This window comes from Mytilus californianus, unplaced genomic scaffold, assembly GCF_021869535.1.
Source record: "Mytilus californianus isolate M0D057914Y unplaced genomic scaffold, xbMytCali1.0.p SCAF_7, whole genome shotgun sequence".
Lineage (NCBI taxonomy): Eukaryota > Metazoa > Mollusca > Bivalvia > Mytilida > Mytilidae > Mytilus > Mytilus californianus.
The window spans coordinates 62643454-62664463 of NW_026262723.1; the positions used below are offsets into that span (position 1 = coordinate 62643454).

At 33.4% G+C, this 21010-nt stretch overlaps 1 protein-coding gene across 1 annotated transcript; it reads left to right on the forward strand.

The window, feature by feature from the left end:
• The first annotated feature begins 16556 nt into the window (after positions 1-16556).
• On the forward strand, positions 16557-20758 carry LOC127708631 (perlucin-like protein). Its single transcript, XM_052213658.1, has 4 exons — positions 16557-16638; positions 17569-17662; positions 18162-18405; positions 20692-20758. The coding sequence occupies exons 1-4, from the start codon at positions 16591-16593 to the stop codon at positions 20717-20719; spliced, it is 414 nt and encodes a 137-aa protein (XP_052069618.1). The 5' UTR covers positions 16557-16590; the 3' UTR covers positions 20720-20758.
• Positions 20759-21010: the final 252 nt, after the last annotated feature.

Below are 21010 nucleotides of genomic sequence, written 5' to 3' on the forward strand. Positions count from 1 at the left end.
TTCTATATTTGTTCTGAAGCTTGATAATGATGAGTTGTAGCATGTAAGCAATTTTTATACGACCGCAAAAAAATTTTGTGGTCGTATATTGGTATGACGTTGGCGTCGTCGTCGTCGTCCGAATACATATTGGTTTTCGCACTCTAACTTTAGTTAAAGTGAATGGATCTTTTTGAAATTTGACCATAAGGTTAAATACCACAAAAGGAAGGTTGGGATTGATTTTGGGGGTTATGGTACCAACAGTTAAGGAATTAGGGGCCAAAAAGGGGCCAAAAATGAGCATTTTCTAGTTTCCAGACAATAACTGTGGAACGGTGTATGGATCTCTCTGAAATTATACTACAAGTTTCCATACCACAAAGGGATGGTTAGGATTTGCTTTGGGGGGTTATGGCTCAAACCGTTTAGGAATTAGGGGCAAAAAAGGGGGAAAAACAAGGTTGTCCTGGTTAATGGACAAATACTTTAGTACAAAACATAATTTAAAGCAGTGTAAGGGAGATAAATCAAATACATCATTGAAATTATCTCCCTTACACTGCTTTTAAATTATGTATAAAGTAATGGTTAATGAACAATAAAGATAATCTAAAACAGTGTAAGGGAGGTAATCCAAATACAACGTTTTGGTTACTTCCCTTACACTGCTTTTAAATTATGTTTAAAGAAATGCATATTTATAAAGGAAGACCAGTAAAAATATCTGCAAATGTTTTCATCTTTTTTTTTTACAAAAAAATCCATATGAAAGATTTGACACTATATTTTTATTAATTCTATTATAAAATAGATTAAGTTAGCACTATGGTAAATTTAAATGGGTAATTATGGTTGCCAACTCCATTGGAAATTTGAATTGAGATTATGACCATATCTTGAGGGAAAGAATTTTTTTGGGGGAAAAAGGGGGGGGGGGGGGGGGGATAAAAAGAAATTGTGGGGGGGCCAATTTTTTCTCATTTCAGATTTCAGAAATTAAAAAGAATTATTCTTCAAATATTATTTTTTTTTCAAATTTCAAATATTGAAAAATTTCAAGAAGTAATCTTTAATTGCACAGTATGGCGCATTAGATTTGTAAAATCTTTGATCACATTTATTTATTTGTTATGCCGAATCTAACAGTGTATTTAGATTTTTAATTTTGGGTCCAGTTTTCAAATTGGTCTACATTAATGTCCAAAGGGTCCAAAATTAAACTTTGTTTGATTTTAGCAAAAATTGAATATATGAGGTTCTTTGATATGCTGAATCTAAACATGTATTTAGATTTTTGATTTTTGGCCCAGTTTTCAAGTTGGTCCAAATTGGGGTCCAAAATTAAACTTTGTTTGATTTCAACAAAAATTGAATATATGGGGTTCTTTGATATGCTGAATCTAACCATGTATTTAGATTTTTTATTTGTGGACCCCGTTATCTAATTGGTTCATATTGAGGTCAAAAGGGTCCAAAATTAAACTTTGTTTGATTTCATCTAAAATTGAATTATTGGGGTTCTTTGATATTCCAAATCTAACCGTGTATTTAGGTTTTTAATTTTGGGTCCTGTTTTTTAAATTGGTCTACATTGAGGTCCAAAGGGTCCAAATTAAACTTAGTTTGATTTTAACAAAAATTGAATTCTTGGGGTTCTTTGATTTGCTGAATCTAAACATGTGTATAGATTTTTGATTATGGGCCCAGTTTTCAAGTTGGTCCAAGATAGGGTCCAGTATTTTAACTTTGTTTGATTTCAACAAAAATTGAATATATGGGGTTCTTTGATATGCTGAATCTAAACATGTATTTAGATTTTTGATTATGGGCCCAGTTTTCAAGTTGGTCCAAATTGGGGTCCAAAATTAAACTTTGTTTGATTTCAACAAAAATTGAATATATGAGGTTCTTTGATATGCTGAATCTAACCATGTATTTAGATTTTTTATTTGTAGGCCCCGCTATCAAATTGGTTCATATTGAGGTCAAAAGGGTCCAAAATTAAACTTTGTTTGATTTCATCGAAAATTGAATTATTGGGGTTCTTTGATATGCCAAATCTAACCGTGTTTTTAGATTTTTAATTTGGGTCCCGTTTATTAAATTGGTCTTCATTGAGGTCCAAAGGGTCCAAAATTAAACTTAGTTTGATTTTAACAAAAATTGAATTCTTGGGGTTCTTTGATATGCTGAATCTAAACATGTGTTTAGATTTTTGATTATGGGCCCAGTTTTCAAGTTGGTCCAAGTTGGGGTCCAAAATTATACTTTTTTTGATTTCAACAAAAATTGAATATATGGGGTTCTTTGATGTGCTGAATCTAACCATGAATTTAGATTTTTTATTTGTGGGCCCCGCTATCAAATTGGTTCATATTGAGGTCAAAAGGGTCCAAAATGAAACTTTGTTTGATTTCATCAAAAATTGAATTATTGGGGTTCTTTGATATTCCAAATCTAACCGTGTATTTAGATTTTTAATTTTAAGTCCCGTTTTTTAAATTGGTCTACATTAAGGTCCAAAGGGTCCAAAATTAAACTTAGTTTGATTTTAGCAAAAATTGAATTCTTGGGGTTCTTTGATATGCTGAATCTAAACATGTGTTTAGATTTTTGATTATGGGCCCAGTTTTCAAGTTTGTCCAAGTTGGGGTCCAAAATTAAACTTTGTTTGATTTTAACAAAAATTGAATATATGGGGTTCTTTGATATGCTGAATCTAACCATGTATTTTGATTTTGGACATTGGACCATAATAGGTAAATTAAAAAAATTCAAGTTCTTAGACCACATTCTTTCTGTGTCAGAAACCTATGCTGTGTCAAATATTTAATAACAATCCAAATTCAGAGCTGTATCAAGCTTGAATGTTGTGTCCATACTTGCCCCAACTGTTCAAGGTTCGACCTCTGCGGTCGTATCAAGCTGCGCCCCAGCGAAGCATTTTATTAAACAGTAAAAAAGCAAAAATGTTCAGCATAGTAAGATTTACAAATGACGTTTTTATCTCCAAAATTTTAATAGATACCAGGTAGGTATCAACTGTAAACAATAAAAATGATCATCAATACAAGACTTACAAAAATGACACTAAAGAAGATATTTAAATAAACAAACATAACTGACTGCAGTGAAGGAAAAAAAAAAACAATGTACTTGTTTTTCATCAACTTACTGTTTTGGTATCTTTCTCCTTATTTGACCTATCTATGAAAGAAGTAACCATATTTCTTTACTCTGGGATCCATTTGAAGCAAACTTATTACTATCACATTTACATTGTGTAGTTTTAAAAATTGTTACTGATACCAAATGTGGCATTACTGAAAAAAAAACACAAATAATAAAATATTCTGACCAAACTATCATATAAAAAGTCAAATGGTATCAATTTTACAAGAAGTGGTATATTTATTATTCCTTGATGACCCCTAACAACACGAAACAAGCAGACATTGTTATTAAAAAAAGGATATTTTCTGAAAACAGCAGACTTAATTTTGTTTGTAAGTAAACATTTGCTGTGACCATTTGCTGTTGTACAGCAGGAGACACAATCTGTACATCTGTATGTTAATCTGCCCTAAGGTTAAGATTTAACTGTTTGATACGAGATTCATTTAATAATACGACTACATCAACATTGTATTCATTACAAAGATAGGTCAAAAGGATGACAATACCCTTATTTCATATTTAGGGGACAACAATTTTGATTTTCGGGAGGGGGACATGAGGAATTTAAAAATGTATATCCTGGCCTGGTATGATCTAAAAATAGGCTTTGCCAAAGACAGAATTAAAAATGAATATTCTGCAACACAAAATGCAGGAAATAATTGTGTACAAAAAGTGAAAATATAATACTCTGCCTCTATTAAGTGTTCTACAACTAATCTTTCCAGTGCTTTTAAATAATTTCTTGACTACTATCAAAGAACTTATCATCAACTATTGTAATAAAACATATGAAAATAGTGGAATTAACTATTTTTGGAGTTAAAAAAATTCTTTGGATGTGTTAGAAATATTGTGTGTTTTTGATGGTCCTTTTGATTCTGCAGACAATTTTGACTTTTCAACTCTAAACACTACATTTCCACACAATCTTATCAAACAAAAGTTTTCCTATTTAAATAAATGGTCGTTTGAAAATCCTATTGCAAATATATTTGCTGCAACTCATTAAAAGCCTTCTCTAATAAGGGTAAATATACTAGATATACTTACTGGAGGTATGATGAGATGATTGAAGCATTTAATTTTCTCCTTGATAAGATTTGTGTACGTTTCGGCGATAAAGTGTGTCGACAGGTTGTAGGTATTCCTATGGGCACCAATTGCTCCCCTTTATTAGCAGAGTTGTTCTTGTACTGTTATAAATTACAGTTTATGACCAAACTCAGTAAAGACCCGTCTAAATTGCATTGAATTGATAAATTCAGCAAGACCTATCGTTATCTTGATGATATTTTTTCGTTAAATATTCTTAATATCTAAATATACTGCCGAAATTTACCCAAAGGAACTTACTTTAAATAAATCAAATATAAACGATAATAACTGTCCTTTCCTAGATTTAGATATTTCAGTTTTATACCAGAAAATCTACATAAAAATTACGACAAAAGGGACGATTCTTCTATCCCTATTGTTAATTTTCCTTTTTTATACGACCGCCAAAAAATTTTTGTGGTCGTATATTGGTGTGACATTGGGGTCATCGTCGTTGTCGTCGTTGTCCGGCGTCGTCGTCCGAAGACACATTAGTTTTCGCACTCTAACTTTAGTTTAAGTGAAAGGATCTCAATGAAATTTTACCATAAGGTTCAATACCACAAAAGGAAGGTGGGGATTGATTTTGGGGGTTATGATACCAACAGTTAAGGAATTAGGGGCCAAAAATAAGCATTTTTGTAACTTCCAGACATAACTTGTGTGTAAGTGTATGGATCTCTCTGACATTGTACCACAAGGTTCCATATCACAAAGGGAATGCTGGGATTGATTTTGGGGGTAATTGCCTCCAAATTTTAGGAATTAAGGGCCAAAAAGTGGCAAAAAACAAGCATTTTCTAGTTTCATGACAATAACTTGTGTGTTAGTGTATGGATCTCTCTGACATTGTATCACAAGGTTCCATATCACAAAGGGAATGCTGGGATTGATTTTTGGGGTAATTGCCTCCAAATTTTAGGAATTAGGGGCCAAAAAGGGGCAAAAAACAAGCATTTTCTAGTTTCATGACAATAACTTGTGTGTTAGTGTATGGATCTCTCTGACATTGTATCACAAGGTTCCATATCACAAAGGGAATGCTGGGATTGATGTTGGGGGTAATTGCATCAAAATTTTAGGAATTAGGGGCCAAAAAGGGGCAAAAAACAAGCATTTTTCTAGTTTCATGACAATAACTTGTGTGTAAGAGTATGGATCTTTATGAAATTGTACTACAAGGTTCCATATCACAAAAGGAAAGCTGGAAATGAGTTTGGGGGTAATTGACCAAAAAGCTTAGGAAGAAGGGGCCAAAAATAAGCATTTTTCTAGTTTCCAGACAATAACTTGTATGTAAGTGTATGGATCTCTCTGAAATTGTACTGCAAGGTACCATACCACAAAGGGAAGGCTGGGATTGATTTTGGGGGTAATTCCCTCAAAATTTTATGAATAAGGGGCCATAAAAGGGCAAAAAAACAAGCATTTTTCTAGTTTCAGGACAATAACTTGTGTGTAAGTGTATGGATCTTTATGAAATTGTACTACAAGGTTTCATATCACAAAGGGAAAGCTGGAAACAAGTTTGGGGGTAATTGACCAAAAAGCTTAGGAAGAAGGGGCCAAAAATAAACATTTTTCTAGTTTCCAGACAATAACTTGTGTGTAAGTGTATGGATCTCTCTGAAATTGTAATGCAAGGTACCATACCACAAAGGGAAGGCTGGGATTGATATTGGGGGTAATTCCCTCAAAATTTTATGAATTTAGGGGCCATAAAAGGGCAAAAAAAACAAACATTTTTCTAGTTTCAGGACAATTACTTGTGTGTAAGTGTATGGATCTTTATGAAATTGTACTACAAGGTTCCATATCACAAAGGTAAAGCTGGGTTTGAGTTTGGGGGTAATTGCTCTAAACGTTTAGGAATTTGGGGCCAAAAAGGGTAAAAAAAACAAGCATTTTTCTAGTTTCCAGACAATAACTTGTGTTCAAGTGTATGGATCTCTCTGAACTTGTACTGCAAGGTACCATAGCACAAAGGGAAGGCTGGAATTGAGTTTGGGGGTGATGAATCATAAGGGGATTCAAAAAATTTGGGGGGGGGGAATTTTTGTTTCCTTTTTTTCTTAGAATTTTCCATTTTAAATTGGTTATTTCTGATTTATATATAAAACCAAATAATCATGATATGGTTTGAATAGGTAAATTAACATTTTTTAAGTTCTTTGACCACTTTCACTCTGTGTCAGAAACCTATGCTGTGTCAAATATTAAATTACAATCCAAATTCAGTGCTGTATCAAGCGCTTGAATGTTGTGTCCATACTTGCCCCAACTGTTCAGGGTTCGACCTCTGCGGTCGTATCAAGCTGCGCCCCAGCGGAGCATTTTATTTGATAGTGATGTCCTTTGACACCATCTTGCGGTGTTTATATATCACAAATCGTTCACTATGCCCGTGTTTGTAGTCACGTTTTGGATTTCAATGAAAGTAATCTATGTGTTACTGGTAAATTAAGTCCAGGATTTCGTTACCACAAATTTCTTATTTAAAAAACCTTCACTAAATTCTTCCATAGATACAAAGATTTGGTTTGGAAGTTTGGCTGTACCTGTAGAAAACTTATTTCAAACGGAATTGCTCATCCTAATTTTTACGGGGATGTTATTTACCGAGTCCGGGGTAAACTTATTGATCCTTTAAATAAACTTATTCTAATAGGTAACCAATTCAACACTATAATTAGATCTTTAAATTTTGATTTAGTTGGTATAAATATTGATTTTGTTATCAGTAAATTAAAACCAAACTAATATGTTTTTTCTCTGACTGTTAATGACGTCTTTACACTAAATCCATTTGATGTTGGATGTGTATTGATTGACACTTTAGTCTTAGATACATGAATTTTTTTATAAGTTGTTATTTGCTTTGAACTAGCTGTCAGTACTGGTTATTGCGAGTACTCTCAGATCTGTACTTAGTGTCGTTTTTTGTTGTGGAGATGTATAAATACCCTGCCATGTCCGTCCTGTGTTTTTTTAACTGTTTTTTATACGACCGCAAAAAAAATTTTGTGGTCGTATATTGGTATGACGTTGGCGTCGTGGTCGTGGTCGTCCGAAGACACATTGGTTTTCGCACTCTTACTTTAGTTTAAGTGAATGGATCTCTTTGAAATTTTACCACAAGGTTCAATACCACAAAAGGAAGGTTGGGATTTATTTTGGGGGTTATGGTACCAACAGTTAAGGAATTAGGGGCAAAAAAGGGGCCAAAAATAAGCATTTTTGTAACTTCCAGACATTACTTGTGTGTTAGTCTATGGATCTCTCTGACATTGTGCCACAAGGTTCCATATCACAAAGGGAATGCTGGGATTGAATTTGGGGGTAATTGCATCAAAATTTTAGGAATTAGGGGCCAAAAAGGGGCAAAAAACAAGCATTTTTCTAGTTTCATGACAATAACTTGTGTGTAAGTGTATGGATCTTTCTGAAATTGTACTACAAGGTTCAATATCACAAAGAGAAAACTGGAATGGAGTTTGGGGGTAATTGCCCAAAACGTTTAGGAATATAGGGCCAAAAGGGGGCAAAAAATAAGCATTTTACTAGTTTCCAGACATTAACTTGTGTTCAAATGTATAGATCTCTCTGAAATTGTACTGCAAGGTACCATACCACAAAGGGAAGGCTGAGATTGATTTTTGGGGTAGGGTAATTGCCCCAAAATTTTAGGAATTAGGGGCCAAAAAGGGGCAAAAAAACAAGCATTTTTCTAGTTTCAGGACAATAACTTGTGTGTAAGTGTATGGATCTTTATGAAATTGTACGACAAGGTTCCATATCACAAAAGGTAAAGCTGGGTTTGAGTTTGGGGGTAATTGCCTTAAACGTTTAGGAATTTGGGGCCAAACAGGGGCAAAAAAACAAGCATTTTTCTAGTTTCCAGACAATAACTTGTGTTCAAGTGTACGGATCTCCCTGAAATTGTACTGCAAGGTACCATACCACAAAGGGAAGGCTGGGATTAATTTTGGGGGTAATTGCCCCAAAATATTTGGAATTAGGGGCAAAAAAGGGGCCAAAAACAAACATTTTTCTAGTTTCAGGACAATAACTTGTGTGTATGTGTATGGATCTTTATGAAATTGTACAACAAGGTTCCATATCACAAAGGGAAAGCTGGGTTTGAGTTTGGGGGTAATTACCCTAAATGTTTAGGAATTTGGGGCCAAAAAGGGGAAAAACAAACCAGCATTTTTCTAGTTTCCAGACAATAACTTGTGTTCAAGTGTACGGACCTCTCTGAAATTGTACTGCAAGGCACCATATATTGTAACACAAAGGGAAGGCCGGGATTGAGTTTGGGGGTGATGAATCATAAGGGGATTCAAAAAATTTGAGAGGGGATTTTTTCCCCTTTTTTCCTTTAAAATTTTCCATTTTAAATTGGTTATTTCTGATTTATATATAAAAGTAAATAATAATGATCATGATATGGTTTGAATAGGTATATTAAAAAAATTTAAGTTCCTAGACCACATTCATTCTGTGTCAGAAACCTGTGCTGTGTCAAATATTTAATCACAATCCAAATTCAGTGCTGTATCAAGCTTGAATGTTGTGTCATACTTGCCCCAACTGTTCAGGGTTCGACCTCTGCTGTCGTATCAAGCTGCGCCCAGCGGAGCATTTTATCTGCTTTGTCTTGATCTGATGAGTTAAGGTTTTTCAACTGTTTTTTATAGTGTGTTCATATGTTGTGCTGTTACACCACTGTTCCAAGTTAGGGGGAGCGTTAGGCGCCCGCAAACATGTTTAATCCCGCCACATTCTGTATGCGCCTGTTCCATGTCAGGCGCCTGTAATTCAGTGGTTGTCGTTTGTCGCTGTATGTCATTGGTTTGTACATAAATCAAGCCGTCAGTTTTCTCGTTTGCATTGTTTTACATTTGTCATTTCGGGGCCTTTTATAGCTGACTATACGATATGTGTTTTGCTCATTGTTGAAGGCCGTACGGTGACCTATAGTTGTTAACTTCTATGTCATTTGGTCTCTGGTGGATAGTTGTCTCATTGGCAATCTTATCACATCTTCTTATTTTTATATGCGTATATAGCAACAGAATATCAAATGGCTATTATTTCCAGTTTTGTGGTTAGTTTCAGGTATATATTAGTATGAAGGAAAGCAGATGTGACATCAAATTATTATTTCATCATGGAATACATTTATATGAATATGCATGAACTATCACAATGGATATATACCAAGAGGATGTTGTACATTGATTTCATGATTCATTATTCATGAACACGTTTCAGGTTTAAGATATTGCCATATCTGCTCCTATATATTTTACAAGATGTCAACGAAGATTGCATCAAGATATGAACAATGTATGTGCAGGTTCAGAGCATGATAGAAATTCTTTTCATTTTTCAATGATCATGGTTAAGTAGTAATAATAATATAGTATGACAACACAACTACACGGAATACATCATGTTTGGAAGTAGCCAAAATTTAGTTGATCTCATTTTCATGGTTCATTTAAACACAAATTAAAAAATATATGTCATGGGAAGTAAATGTGATAGTCAAAAACACATCAATATATATTCTAGTTGTGCCAGAATCATTTAAGTTGAAATGGAGTTGACTCGGAAGTTCTGAGGGGAAGTTATAGATATAAATGAGGAGACGTGGTATGATTGCCAATAAGACAACTATAGGGCACTGGATGACCTTCAAAAAAGTGTAAAACTGGTAAACCATAGTGACCAATAAAGGCCTCGGTATGACAAAATGTTAAACACCTCAAACGAGAAAACCAACTGCCTGCTTTATGACATTTTTTTAAAACTTGAATAAACGAAAAGCAACAACCACTGAGTTACAGGCTTTTGAGTTGGGACAGGCACATAAATAGATTGTGACGGGGTTGGAATGTTTGTGAGCGCTTAACTCTCCACCTAGACTGGGACAGTGATGTAACGGCTCGAAATAAGAACAAACTATAAAAATCAGTTGAAAAAAATCAAATCCGGCACAAACCACATTAAAAATTAACAATAACAAAAAGACAAAACACAAGGTACTAAATTAAGAGTACTAGCAGTTATTGAAAACTAGTTCAAAGTAAACTCCAACTGAAAAATAAGCCATGTTTCTTATACAGAAATATCAATCAGTATACATCCAATAGAATTAGTATAAAGACGTCATAACCAGTCTTAGAAAAGCATGACCATGTTCAATGTCAAACTAAGTATAAGCAATTGTAGGATTAAAATGATATAACAGTGCAGCCATACATATTTAGTTATGTTTAAATTTATTAAAAACAAAATCAATGTTTATATAACCGATGTTGACAATCTTCAAAGATCTTTCTTCAGTGTTAAATTGACGACCTTTCAGAACAAGTTTATTCAAAAGACCAATACGTTTAATTTGACCGTACTCTATAAACAACATCGCCGTAAAAGTTATGATGTGATATCCCGTTTGTAATAAGGTTTTTATATGTACAACCAAACTTCCAAATCAAATACAAAAATGTATTAGTATGAAAGAATTAGGCAAAGGTTTGATTAATTTGCAGTGACGAAATCCCTGACTTAATAAATTATCAGATACATAGAGTACGTTCGTTGAAATCTAAAACATCACCACAACCATGAACATAGCGAACGAGCTGGGAAAACTACACACAGTTAAAAGGGCCAAAGAAAAATGCTCGTCCAAAAAAGCAAATAGGGAAAGAAAAATCGTCTCTTTTGTCGTAAATTTGTGTACAGAGTTTCCCGTGTGAACTGAAATATCAAAATAAAGGGAGGACAATCATTGTTATTTATATCATATTATAGAAATCAGTTCCCTTGAAATTTCCGCAGCATAGTTAAAGAATTATTTAAAGCGAATATGTCATCAAGAAATCTATAAGCGTTAATGATATTTTGTATTAAAAGTATTTAGACGAATCTTTACTGCGTTTGGCCATAAACTGTGATTCTTAAAAATGCAGGAACTTATTTTGACAATATCATGTTGATATACCGAGTCTAAACCTCGTGTTTACATCTGTCAAGTCGGCGACATCGCAATGACGACAATATCGTATCAACATCATATTGATGCTGTATACCTATAAAACACCATGGTGCTAACATCGTTCACGCCGCCAATATTAACAATACCGTGTCAACATCGTGCTTATTATGTATATTTATTCTACATCCTTGCGTTTACATGTATATCGTTCGATCACACCGCCGACAAAGCGATGTAAAAAGCAACAACAGTGTGTTTGAAGGTACATAACGAGTATAAACTCTTGTGTTTAGATCGTTCACATCGATATCGCGATGTTGAAAATATCGTGTCAAAATCGTGTTTTATTTTATACCGAGAAAAAAACCAGAATGCAACTATGATGGGCGTCTCTGATTGACAATAGAATATTGAACTTGAACTTGTCTTAAATGTGCCAAATATTGCTTATCTGTTAGAACTTATAAGTAATCTATTTCTATAGACAGGATGGGATTTATTTACGCAGTTCTTTTTGCTGGATTGTATATAACAGGTAAAATTGATACGATACATTATCTTAAAACGAAGCAGCATTATCTTATAGCAATATATTTTCATCCATGCAACCATTCCGTCCAAATATCAGTTAAATTCGAACATAATGTCCAACTTTATTAAGCAAAAACAAATGATTTAAGGTCAAGGAACAGTACTTGGTTCATGTCTTATCTGTTATATTTCGGTGAAAGTTTGAATACCTTTGGCAATTTGAAAATCGAAAAAAAAAATATTCATGTTACTTTTTTACTGGCTAAAATATTATTGAATTAAAATCCTTAATGCAGTTCAACATTTGTATAGAATTTACATAAAAATAAAAGAAAAACTTAGCCAAAATTATCTACAACGACCCATTTCTCTTCATCAAGTTCATTAGGCTATAGATGTTTCTTTGAAATTGATATGTTATTACCATATAATTTAATTTTGGATGTAACACGTCTTCTGATTGGCTGAACGTTTTTTTCTATCAGCTCAAAGACACAATTTTGTCATGTGACCGTGACGTCATCAACGTTTTTCATGATTTACTCCTTAAAATTGAACTTGGAATTAAATTATAAGGAATGACTAATATTTTTCTGTCTATTCGAAATAGTCTCAAAAATGTGGTGCACACTTTTAAATAACCAAGAAAAAATATTACAGTCATTCCTTGAACAAAGTTCAGTTTTAATTATGTAAAATAATAATAGGTTCACCGACTTCGTTTTTTTTTAAATAGTATACACCAATCAAAGTGGTGGTTTTAGTGAAAAAAACTGTCCAAATAAGCGTAACGTCGTCGCCTTGTAAAGCCATAAAACTGGCATCGTTTTTCTATGTTTTTGACTACCGATACGGTAACAGATATTGGTTTATACACCAAAACGAAGTCGGTGACCTTATTTGATATCAATCAAACGGAAACCGGAAATTTATAAAGAAATAGTTAGTCTACACATTTTCACTGAAGTTAAAATTTGAATCAACTCGCATGAAATTGCTGGGAAATCTAATTTCCCAAGGATAAGAACAATCCCAGATCTTATTACCACATAAACACTTATGGTCATACATCCTGTCGATACATATATTTAGGAATTGCACCTGTACATGCTTTTTCAGACAGTAAGTGACGTCTTAACACTAAATCCCGTCGTGTCGGTGGTGTACTGATTGACATTTTACATCTAGGAGAACGTGCTTTATTTATTAGTTGAAATTGGGCTTTGAACTAGCTTTTAGTAAATGCTAATATGCTCTGAGATCGATAGTTTGTGTCTTTTGTTTTTAAATTAGATTTTGTGGTAAGTACTGATATGATGAATCAAACATTGTTTTTTATTTATTTTTGTGCTTCGTACCGGTCTGATGAATAAGTCCGTTTCAACTAGTTTTTACAGTGTGTGTTCTTATGTTGTGTTGAACCACAACATTGTTCAATTTGTTAAACCCAGACACATTCTTATTGTGCCTGTCCCAAGCTAGGAACCTGTTATCCAGTTATAGTCGTTGCTTGCTGTCGAACATAGTGTTACCGTTCATTGGTGTAGTATAACTCAGGCCGTTGAGTTTTTCTTCTTTAGAATTGATTCATTTTTTTTCATATCTTGGCCTTAAATGCTATCGTTAAGACATGGGATTTGCATTGTCGAACGACGTACATTGACCAGTTATTGTTTACATCTTTGTTCTTTAGACAATGGACAGTTGTCTTATTGACAATTATACCACTCATCCTTATTTTGATATAGAGTTATCTACCGTAATACATAAAATGCTTTAAATATTATAAATTTCGAGGAACACACTCTCAAGAACTTTATATTACATAATTGATAATATACAAATCCATTTATATTGACACTAAAGTTAACAATACTTTCCTGTAACTGATTAGAGTAAGAGACTGCAAATTATTTGAAGAAGAGCGTTTTCGGTAATTCGTATCTTTTCACGTTACACATCCCAATTTGTTTTTGAGAGCAGATTATCCAAGCCTCAGTTGAGTTAGTTTTGTTTTTGTTTTATGACTTCAATTATTTTGAAACATCAGAAACGTTATCATGGACTAAAATTTGATATAAAAAGATTAGAACTTGGCACCTATGATGATAAACTATTTGTATATTGATTGATTGTTGGTTGCTTAACGTCCAGTGGCAAATATTTCATGCATGTTCAGGTTGTTCAATGATAAATAGAATATATTCCCCTGTGTTCCATTGTGCCGCCTGGGACGTAACAGTCTATTATTTTGTTTCAATATATACATTTTCAGCACAATCACATCTAATAGAAAGGAGAAGGTAAGATACACAGTGGTGCGATAAGGCCACTTTTTTTGTCCCCTTTAAAAAGATAAAATATTATAAATCTATCATATAATATCCTTTAGATGCTCACAAGACAATATAGTCTGTCAGATATATCAGTACTGACTTATATTTTTGACGTGTCTTTTGAAAATAATTTTCGAAAGGACTTCAAACTACTTGCATTTGATGATCAAAATAGTCATGAGCCCGTGCTTGTGGTGTATGCCCTTATATTTTACAATTATGGGTAGTTTGCCTGTGAGAGAGCTTTCACATGTTTATTATATCTTTGTTCTTAATTGTTATTGAAATATGACTTGGATGGAGAGTTGTCTCATTGGCACTCATACCACATCTTATAGCTATGAGATATGAGTTAAAGCCTTTGCCAAGAAGTATTTTTCTACATGGTGCATACCAAGTGGTGAATGTGGTCAACCTATAATTTTGGATATGGTATTGGCTAGTATCCAATCTAAAAAAAACCTGTTATAAATGGTAATTTTAGATAACACGTGTACATTTCAACCTGTTATTGACGTCATGGTGACACCGCAACTGACATTTCTTTTCTTTAATGTCCAGATTATATTATCATTTTCGATCATCAATAGAACATAAAAAAAATAATTTTGAAAGGACTGGAGACATTTAAGTATTTTCGTAATTTTAGGGTTCAGGTAAAGGCTTTTATCATATACCTCCAGAAACTAAGATTCCAACTCCATCATGACTTTTAGGTTGGATTAGCTGGTCTTTGTTATGTCCACTTTAATCATAAATCCCTACGGTATTCAACAATTTACACATCGTTGACCTTCACATTTTTGGGTTTGTGTATTCCCTTTGAAGGTTAACAAAGAAAAGTGCTTTGAATCCACCTTAGTTTATATACTATGTAAATGTTGTCCTTTATGAAATTTGCCTTCGCGTTGTCGGTGTACTGTGACTTCCAGTTTTGAACAACAAAGGTCCAATAATGCTACAATGCACTAATTACGGATTTTCGTAAAACTAATAAAGGTCAACTGAGAGCAACCTCAATTTATGCACCAAAGGCCTTTGTCAAAATATATAACACGATTTTATATAAGGGATTAAAATTGCTTTGCATTTTATTGAACATGAAGTCACAGTACATTAACACTCGCCTTGTACAATGGACTGAAATGAACGCGAAGTCACAGTACAATTCGTCGTGTGAATCTTGCAGTGTTATATGTCCACTTTTGATAAAATGGAGATAATTATATATTTGCGATCCAAGTGCAATGGTCGATCTCCCTATATATATCTATAATACGAGATTTCTACACCCTACGAGTTATAGTCAGAACTAAACTGTTCTATCTCCACACTCCCATTGGATTATAATGACTTATTCATCTAGTTAGTTTAGAGAAAAATATTATTATTGTGTTGTATCTCCACTTTTTCTCATGTATTTTTGCTGTTGAATAATTGTTATCAAAATTATCTTCGTAGTACTATGATTAAATGGTTTGCATGGTTTGAACTCAATCTATGATCAATTCTTATCAAATCCAGCAGTACAGAATTGGCAGTAGTACAAAGATAAAAACAAATCCAAGTTCTTTCTCCAATGAAAATATAGGGATAATTTTTTAAAGCTATATTGTTGTAGTGAAATGTTAGATATCTGGAAAAAAGTGGATGCTTTATTTGTCTTAATTGCTTGTCTATTACAAAAACAATCGAACAAAGAGTTACTCTTCATGTACGTAAATTCGATTACTATATAACTTTTTATGTCTCAGTCAAATATTTAAGATAGTGCGCTTTTAAACTCTAATTTAAATTTTTACCACTATTACCAAATGGGACATACATGCATCATTATTAGATTCACACGACGAATTGCAGACTAAACCGACCATATACATATTCAATACATGTAAAATATACAACAACTTTAGGATCATGCTTGTTTATTGGTATATCAAAGATAGATACTTTTGAAGAGGGTTTAATTCATGCTCTCCTATTTTTATTTCTTTTTCCTTTTTTTCATGAATTTTTCTATAGTCAGGAAAGTATATTTACAGTTGTAACGAAAGTGTATTAGTATACTGTTATCTGATTTTAATGATATAGGTCTGATTATTCAACGATGTTTAATTTCGACATATTAAGAATTTGTCTTAGAATTAACAGACCTCAGCCACAAGCACTTTTGTTATAAAAATATTCTTGGTAAAAAAATAAAAAATATACTGAAACGAGTCAAACGACCCATTTTCACTATTTTCAAATTCTATAAAAAAAATATAAGCAATATAAGAAGTTAAAAAGTCATATTCAGCAGAAAATTTAAAATCAAGAAATAATATTTTGTTAATCAGACTAATGTTCACCGCGATTTGGTACATGTACCTATAGGTAATTCATGTGTATATCCATTTGTTATATATTTATACAGTTTCAGAAGGATGCATTGATGGATGGGTTCAACATAATGACATGTGTTACTTTTTGAGTCACGATAAAGCAACATGGTATGAGGCATTGGTGAGTTGTTACTGGAAATCCACCAATCTTTTATATATACTGAAAGCCTGAGATTAAGTTTCAAACGGTCTATTGATATATTTTATGGATACAGAAGCTGTAAGAAACAGTAACTTACATTTAAATGTTTTTGTCTGGTCTGTTTTGGGCTTAATATTTTGTTTCCAACGATTTATGCATGTCTAGCAAAGTTACAAGCACCGTTCTATTGAAAACATGTCTTATAGATAAGAAGATGCGGTATGAATGACAATGAGACAACTCTCCATCCAAGTCACAATGTGTAAAAAGTAAACAGTTATAGGTCAAAGTACGGCCTTCAACACGGAGCCTTGGCTCACACCGAACAGCAAGCTATAAAAGGCCCCAAACTGACTAGTGTAAAACAATTCAAACAGGAAAACCAACGGTCTAATCTAAATAAAAAACGAGAAACGAGAAACACTTATGAACCACATCAACAAACGACAACCACTGAACAACAGGTTCCTGACTTAGGACAGGTGCATACAAATGCAGCGGGTTTAAACGTTTTAACTTGTCCATTTGTAATAATAAAAAGAAAACACGCATGTATATTTCTATTAACTACAATTCTTTTAGGTGCCAAAGTCTCGCCCCGATATAGCCTTTTTGAGCTGATGCGGCGTAAAGCAATCACCAATCAATCTTTAGTGACCTGCAACTGTGCATATACTATAACAGTCACCAAACATTGTATTATACAATTAAAAAATGTCGGATATAAATTAATGAGACAGCAGCCCAACGGCACAAAAATAAAAAAAAACTTATATTATATATTCGTAATATTCCATATGATTCATTGAGAACTTCATAAAAATTGTCAATTCGACCTATACGCACTGTTCAGAAAGAAAACAAATACATTTAACGAAATAGAAATATTCTGTCTTTATCTCATTATAGGCTGTGTGCTCGTCTGTGTTTGGAACATTGGCAGAACCATCCTCGGCGGACGTGCAAAATTTCTTAGTAAGTCAAATTCCAAGGAATTCATCATGTGAGTACTTGCTATTTTATTTCAGTTTTTATTATGTCTGTAGATTAAAAATAAGGTATTTCCTTTATTCCAATTTGATTTGATTGATTGCAAAAAGTAACGAGGGGTAGTTTTAATCTAAATACATTAACGGCACCAATTTTACCTCACCAGATGCGCATTTCGACAATTAATGTCTGTTCAGTAAATTAATGCGCGAGACAAAAATATTTGAAATTTAAATCCTAACCTCATACAACCGTTGAAGAGATGAAAAAAAACAACAAAAAGGACTTGCGTATAATAAAATCTTGACAAAAAATCGGAGCTTTACGTCAATCTTATACAAATAATAGAACACAACCGCGACATGCGGCCCAAAATATCACTCATGCATATTTAAAGATTAAATGAAATTGAATTCAAATAGTAAATATATTGATAGAATAGTAATATTTGGTATCAGCTACCAACTTTGATCTAGTTTTCATGGTATATATCGTCTGCATTTGTATTTAAGATCCTCGACAACATTTCAAATATTGGATCGGAATATCTGATGTTTTCAAGGAAACACATTGGATGTTCATTTCAACACAACAGATTGTTTCAACAACATTTTGGTTTCCCGGAGAACCAAATAACAATATTGCAACTGGTCTAGATAATACAGACGAAGATTGTGTTCTGTTCAACTGGGATGGCAAAGGTTCATGGAACGACTTTTCTTGCACATCACGTTATTTGTTTACCTGTCAGAAAGAGTGAGTTGTAATATCTGATTATCCTTCCGTAGCATATAAGAGGCGTGTTTGGGGGGGGGGGGGGGGGGGGGGGGGTGGGGGGGGGGGGGGGTGGCGGGTAACAGTATCCCATATCCCATTAAGTTTTTGTCCCATTATTCCATATCCCTATAATGTTTACCCCTAATATCCCAATAAATACTTTTTACAAATATCTCGTATCTATAAAACTATTTTGAAATATCCCAAAAAATCATTAATTCATTCCCAAACCCATTTTTGTATACAACATTCGTAAATACATGTTGTATGCGTTGTAGTAAGGATATGGGCTTTTTCACAGAAAAAAGTTAACCATTCAGCATTAACCAGAGACCTCAGTTAAATTTTAATCTACATGACTCTGGAATAACCAATATATAATTAAGCGTTTGTAACGTCAGTGGATAAATAAAAAGTTACAGAAGAGATAAGCATGTTATTTAACAGTAGTTATCACTAAATCAGTAAAACATGAAGTCAGTGTCAGATCGAGGTTTTCGCTTCCTCTTTCCTCTCGTGGGTAAACGGGCAACATTGGTTGCAGATTCCTCCTCTAAATCCATCTCCACCTCTTCTTGTAATGTAACATCATTTATATCTGATCCTATACACACTTATGTCATGCATGCATAATAGGAATCTTCAGAAATTACTATTACAGCGTCTTCAGCTTGAAAGTCATCTAATAGTAAAATTTCGATAACACTCTCTACTATAAATATTTCTGATGTTTCTGTATTACACTCAACGAAATCAAGAGGGTGAATTTTGTCCTGAGCAAACCGCTTTCCTGAAACAAATTTGGCATCATCAGGCATTTTATAGCAATCTGATGTTAGGACAATGTAAAAAGGACTAGATGGTAGACCTTTGATATCACGTTTAAAAACACCTACTGTTGATTCTTTGCTATAGATTACATTTCTGGTTTCCTGGATATCAACTGTAGTACCTACAGTTTCTTATACATCCACTTTTAATTTTGAAAAAATCTAGCTCATGAACATCTGGAGGTTTCCTTAAATAACAAATCAAGGAAGAGTTCCTGTGTGGTCTTTGGTGCTCATGTTTCTTACTGTTAACTGGCGAACACATTGTCCATTTTCTACTTTCCATTGCAATTATTTTTGTGTCTGAAAGTTTTACTTCTTTGGGCTGAGACATTTGCTCCAGAGAATGATAATTCAAGCAATAACTTGAAATTTTTTCGTAATGTGAATACTCGCTAGTATAATACAAGATTCTTTTAAATAGTTCTCGTACACAATTTAAAAATCTGGGAGCGAATTGTATCATTAGTGGTGTGTCTTCGATTGCTCTCATCTCAGAGAAAAGATTTTCAACAATAGTTGTGGATGTACTTTTCAGCGAGAATTTTGCCTTGAATAAAGGTTCCGTTTCATTCACAACATCCCTAAGACTTTCTAGTAAATTATTTTTGGCATTTTATCAAGTGAGACGTAAATATTTCTGTACTTAACTTTTAAACTCCACATTTTTTTTCATGTTCAAAATTCAATATCCTTAAAAATGCATCAATATCCCATATCCCATTTATTTTTAGGACGAATATCCCATATCCCTAAAATCAAAATGGCAAATATCCCGTATCCCAATCTACCCAATACAAGCCTCACATAAGATCACCTAATTGTTGGTTGAGTTCATGTTGCTTGGTGTCTACCTTTCTTTATTGTGTTTTGTATACTGTTATTTGTCTTTTCGTCGTTTTTCGTATATTTAGCCATGGCGTTGTCAGTTTGTCTTTGACCTGTAAGTTTTAATTTAATAACCCTTCGGTATCTTCCGCCTCTACTGGTCGGCTCGGAATCAGAATAATGTGTCCGGGTAAGGTGACATGTCTTCCTGCGGACTGTTACCTTGTGAACTAGCACGTTAAAAATCCGGCTCAGCGTGTCGGTCTAGTACAAAGCAGGGTTAATATGCATATTACATTAATATGTTCTCGTCCTAAATATGCATATTAATTTGCCGCTGGACGTCAAGCAGCCATCCATCATCATCATCATCATCTTCCGCCTCTCGTTTGTGACTAATGTTATTTTAACGCTACTAATTAATGGGGCAATCAACTACTTTTTGTTATAGCAAAACTTATTTCCAAAATGAATAGAATGCTTCAAGGTACATGATATGCAGAACATTTCAGTAAGATTTAAAGTTTTCATTTTTTAACGTGACGAACCTTATAGGCTAAACATGATTAAATTGCATACCCTTAAATCATTTTTGATTATATTTCAGGGATGCAGATATAAATGTGATTGGTTAAAAGCTTTAGTAGAGTCATACGAAATAAAGGACATTCTACAACGTTGTTGTATTATTTTGATTAATATGTTAGGGTCACTTTTGTAAATGATATATTGGCAGAACCACGTACGACTTTTTGGTTACCACAGTTTCTATTTTTGTATATATAAAATAAAAATTTAACATATGAACATGCTTAATATGCAAATATGCTCTTATTGATATAGAATAGGTCTATAGAAAAATTTAGCAGGTAAATGGCTATTATAGAAATCAATAGTTATCCTTGCTCCAAAAAGACTAACTCCGA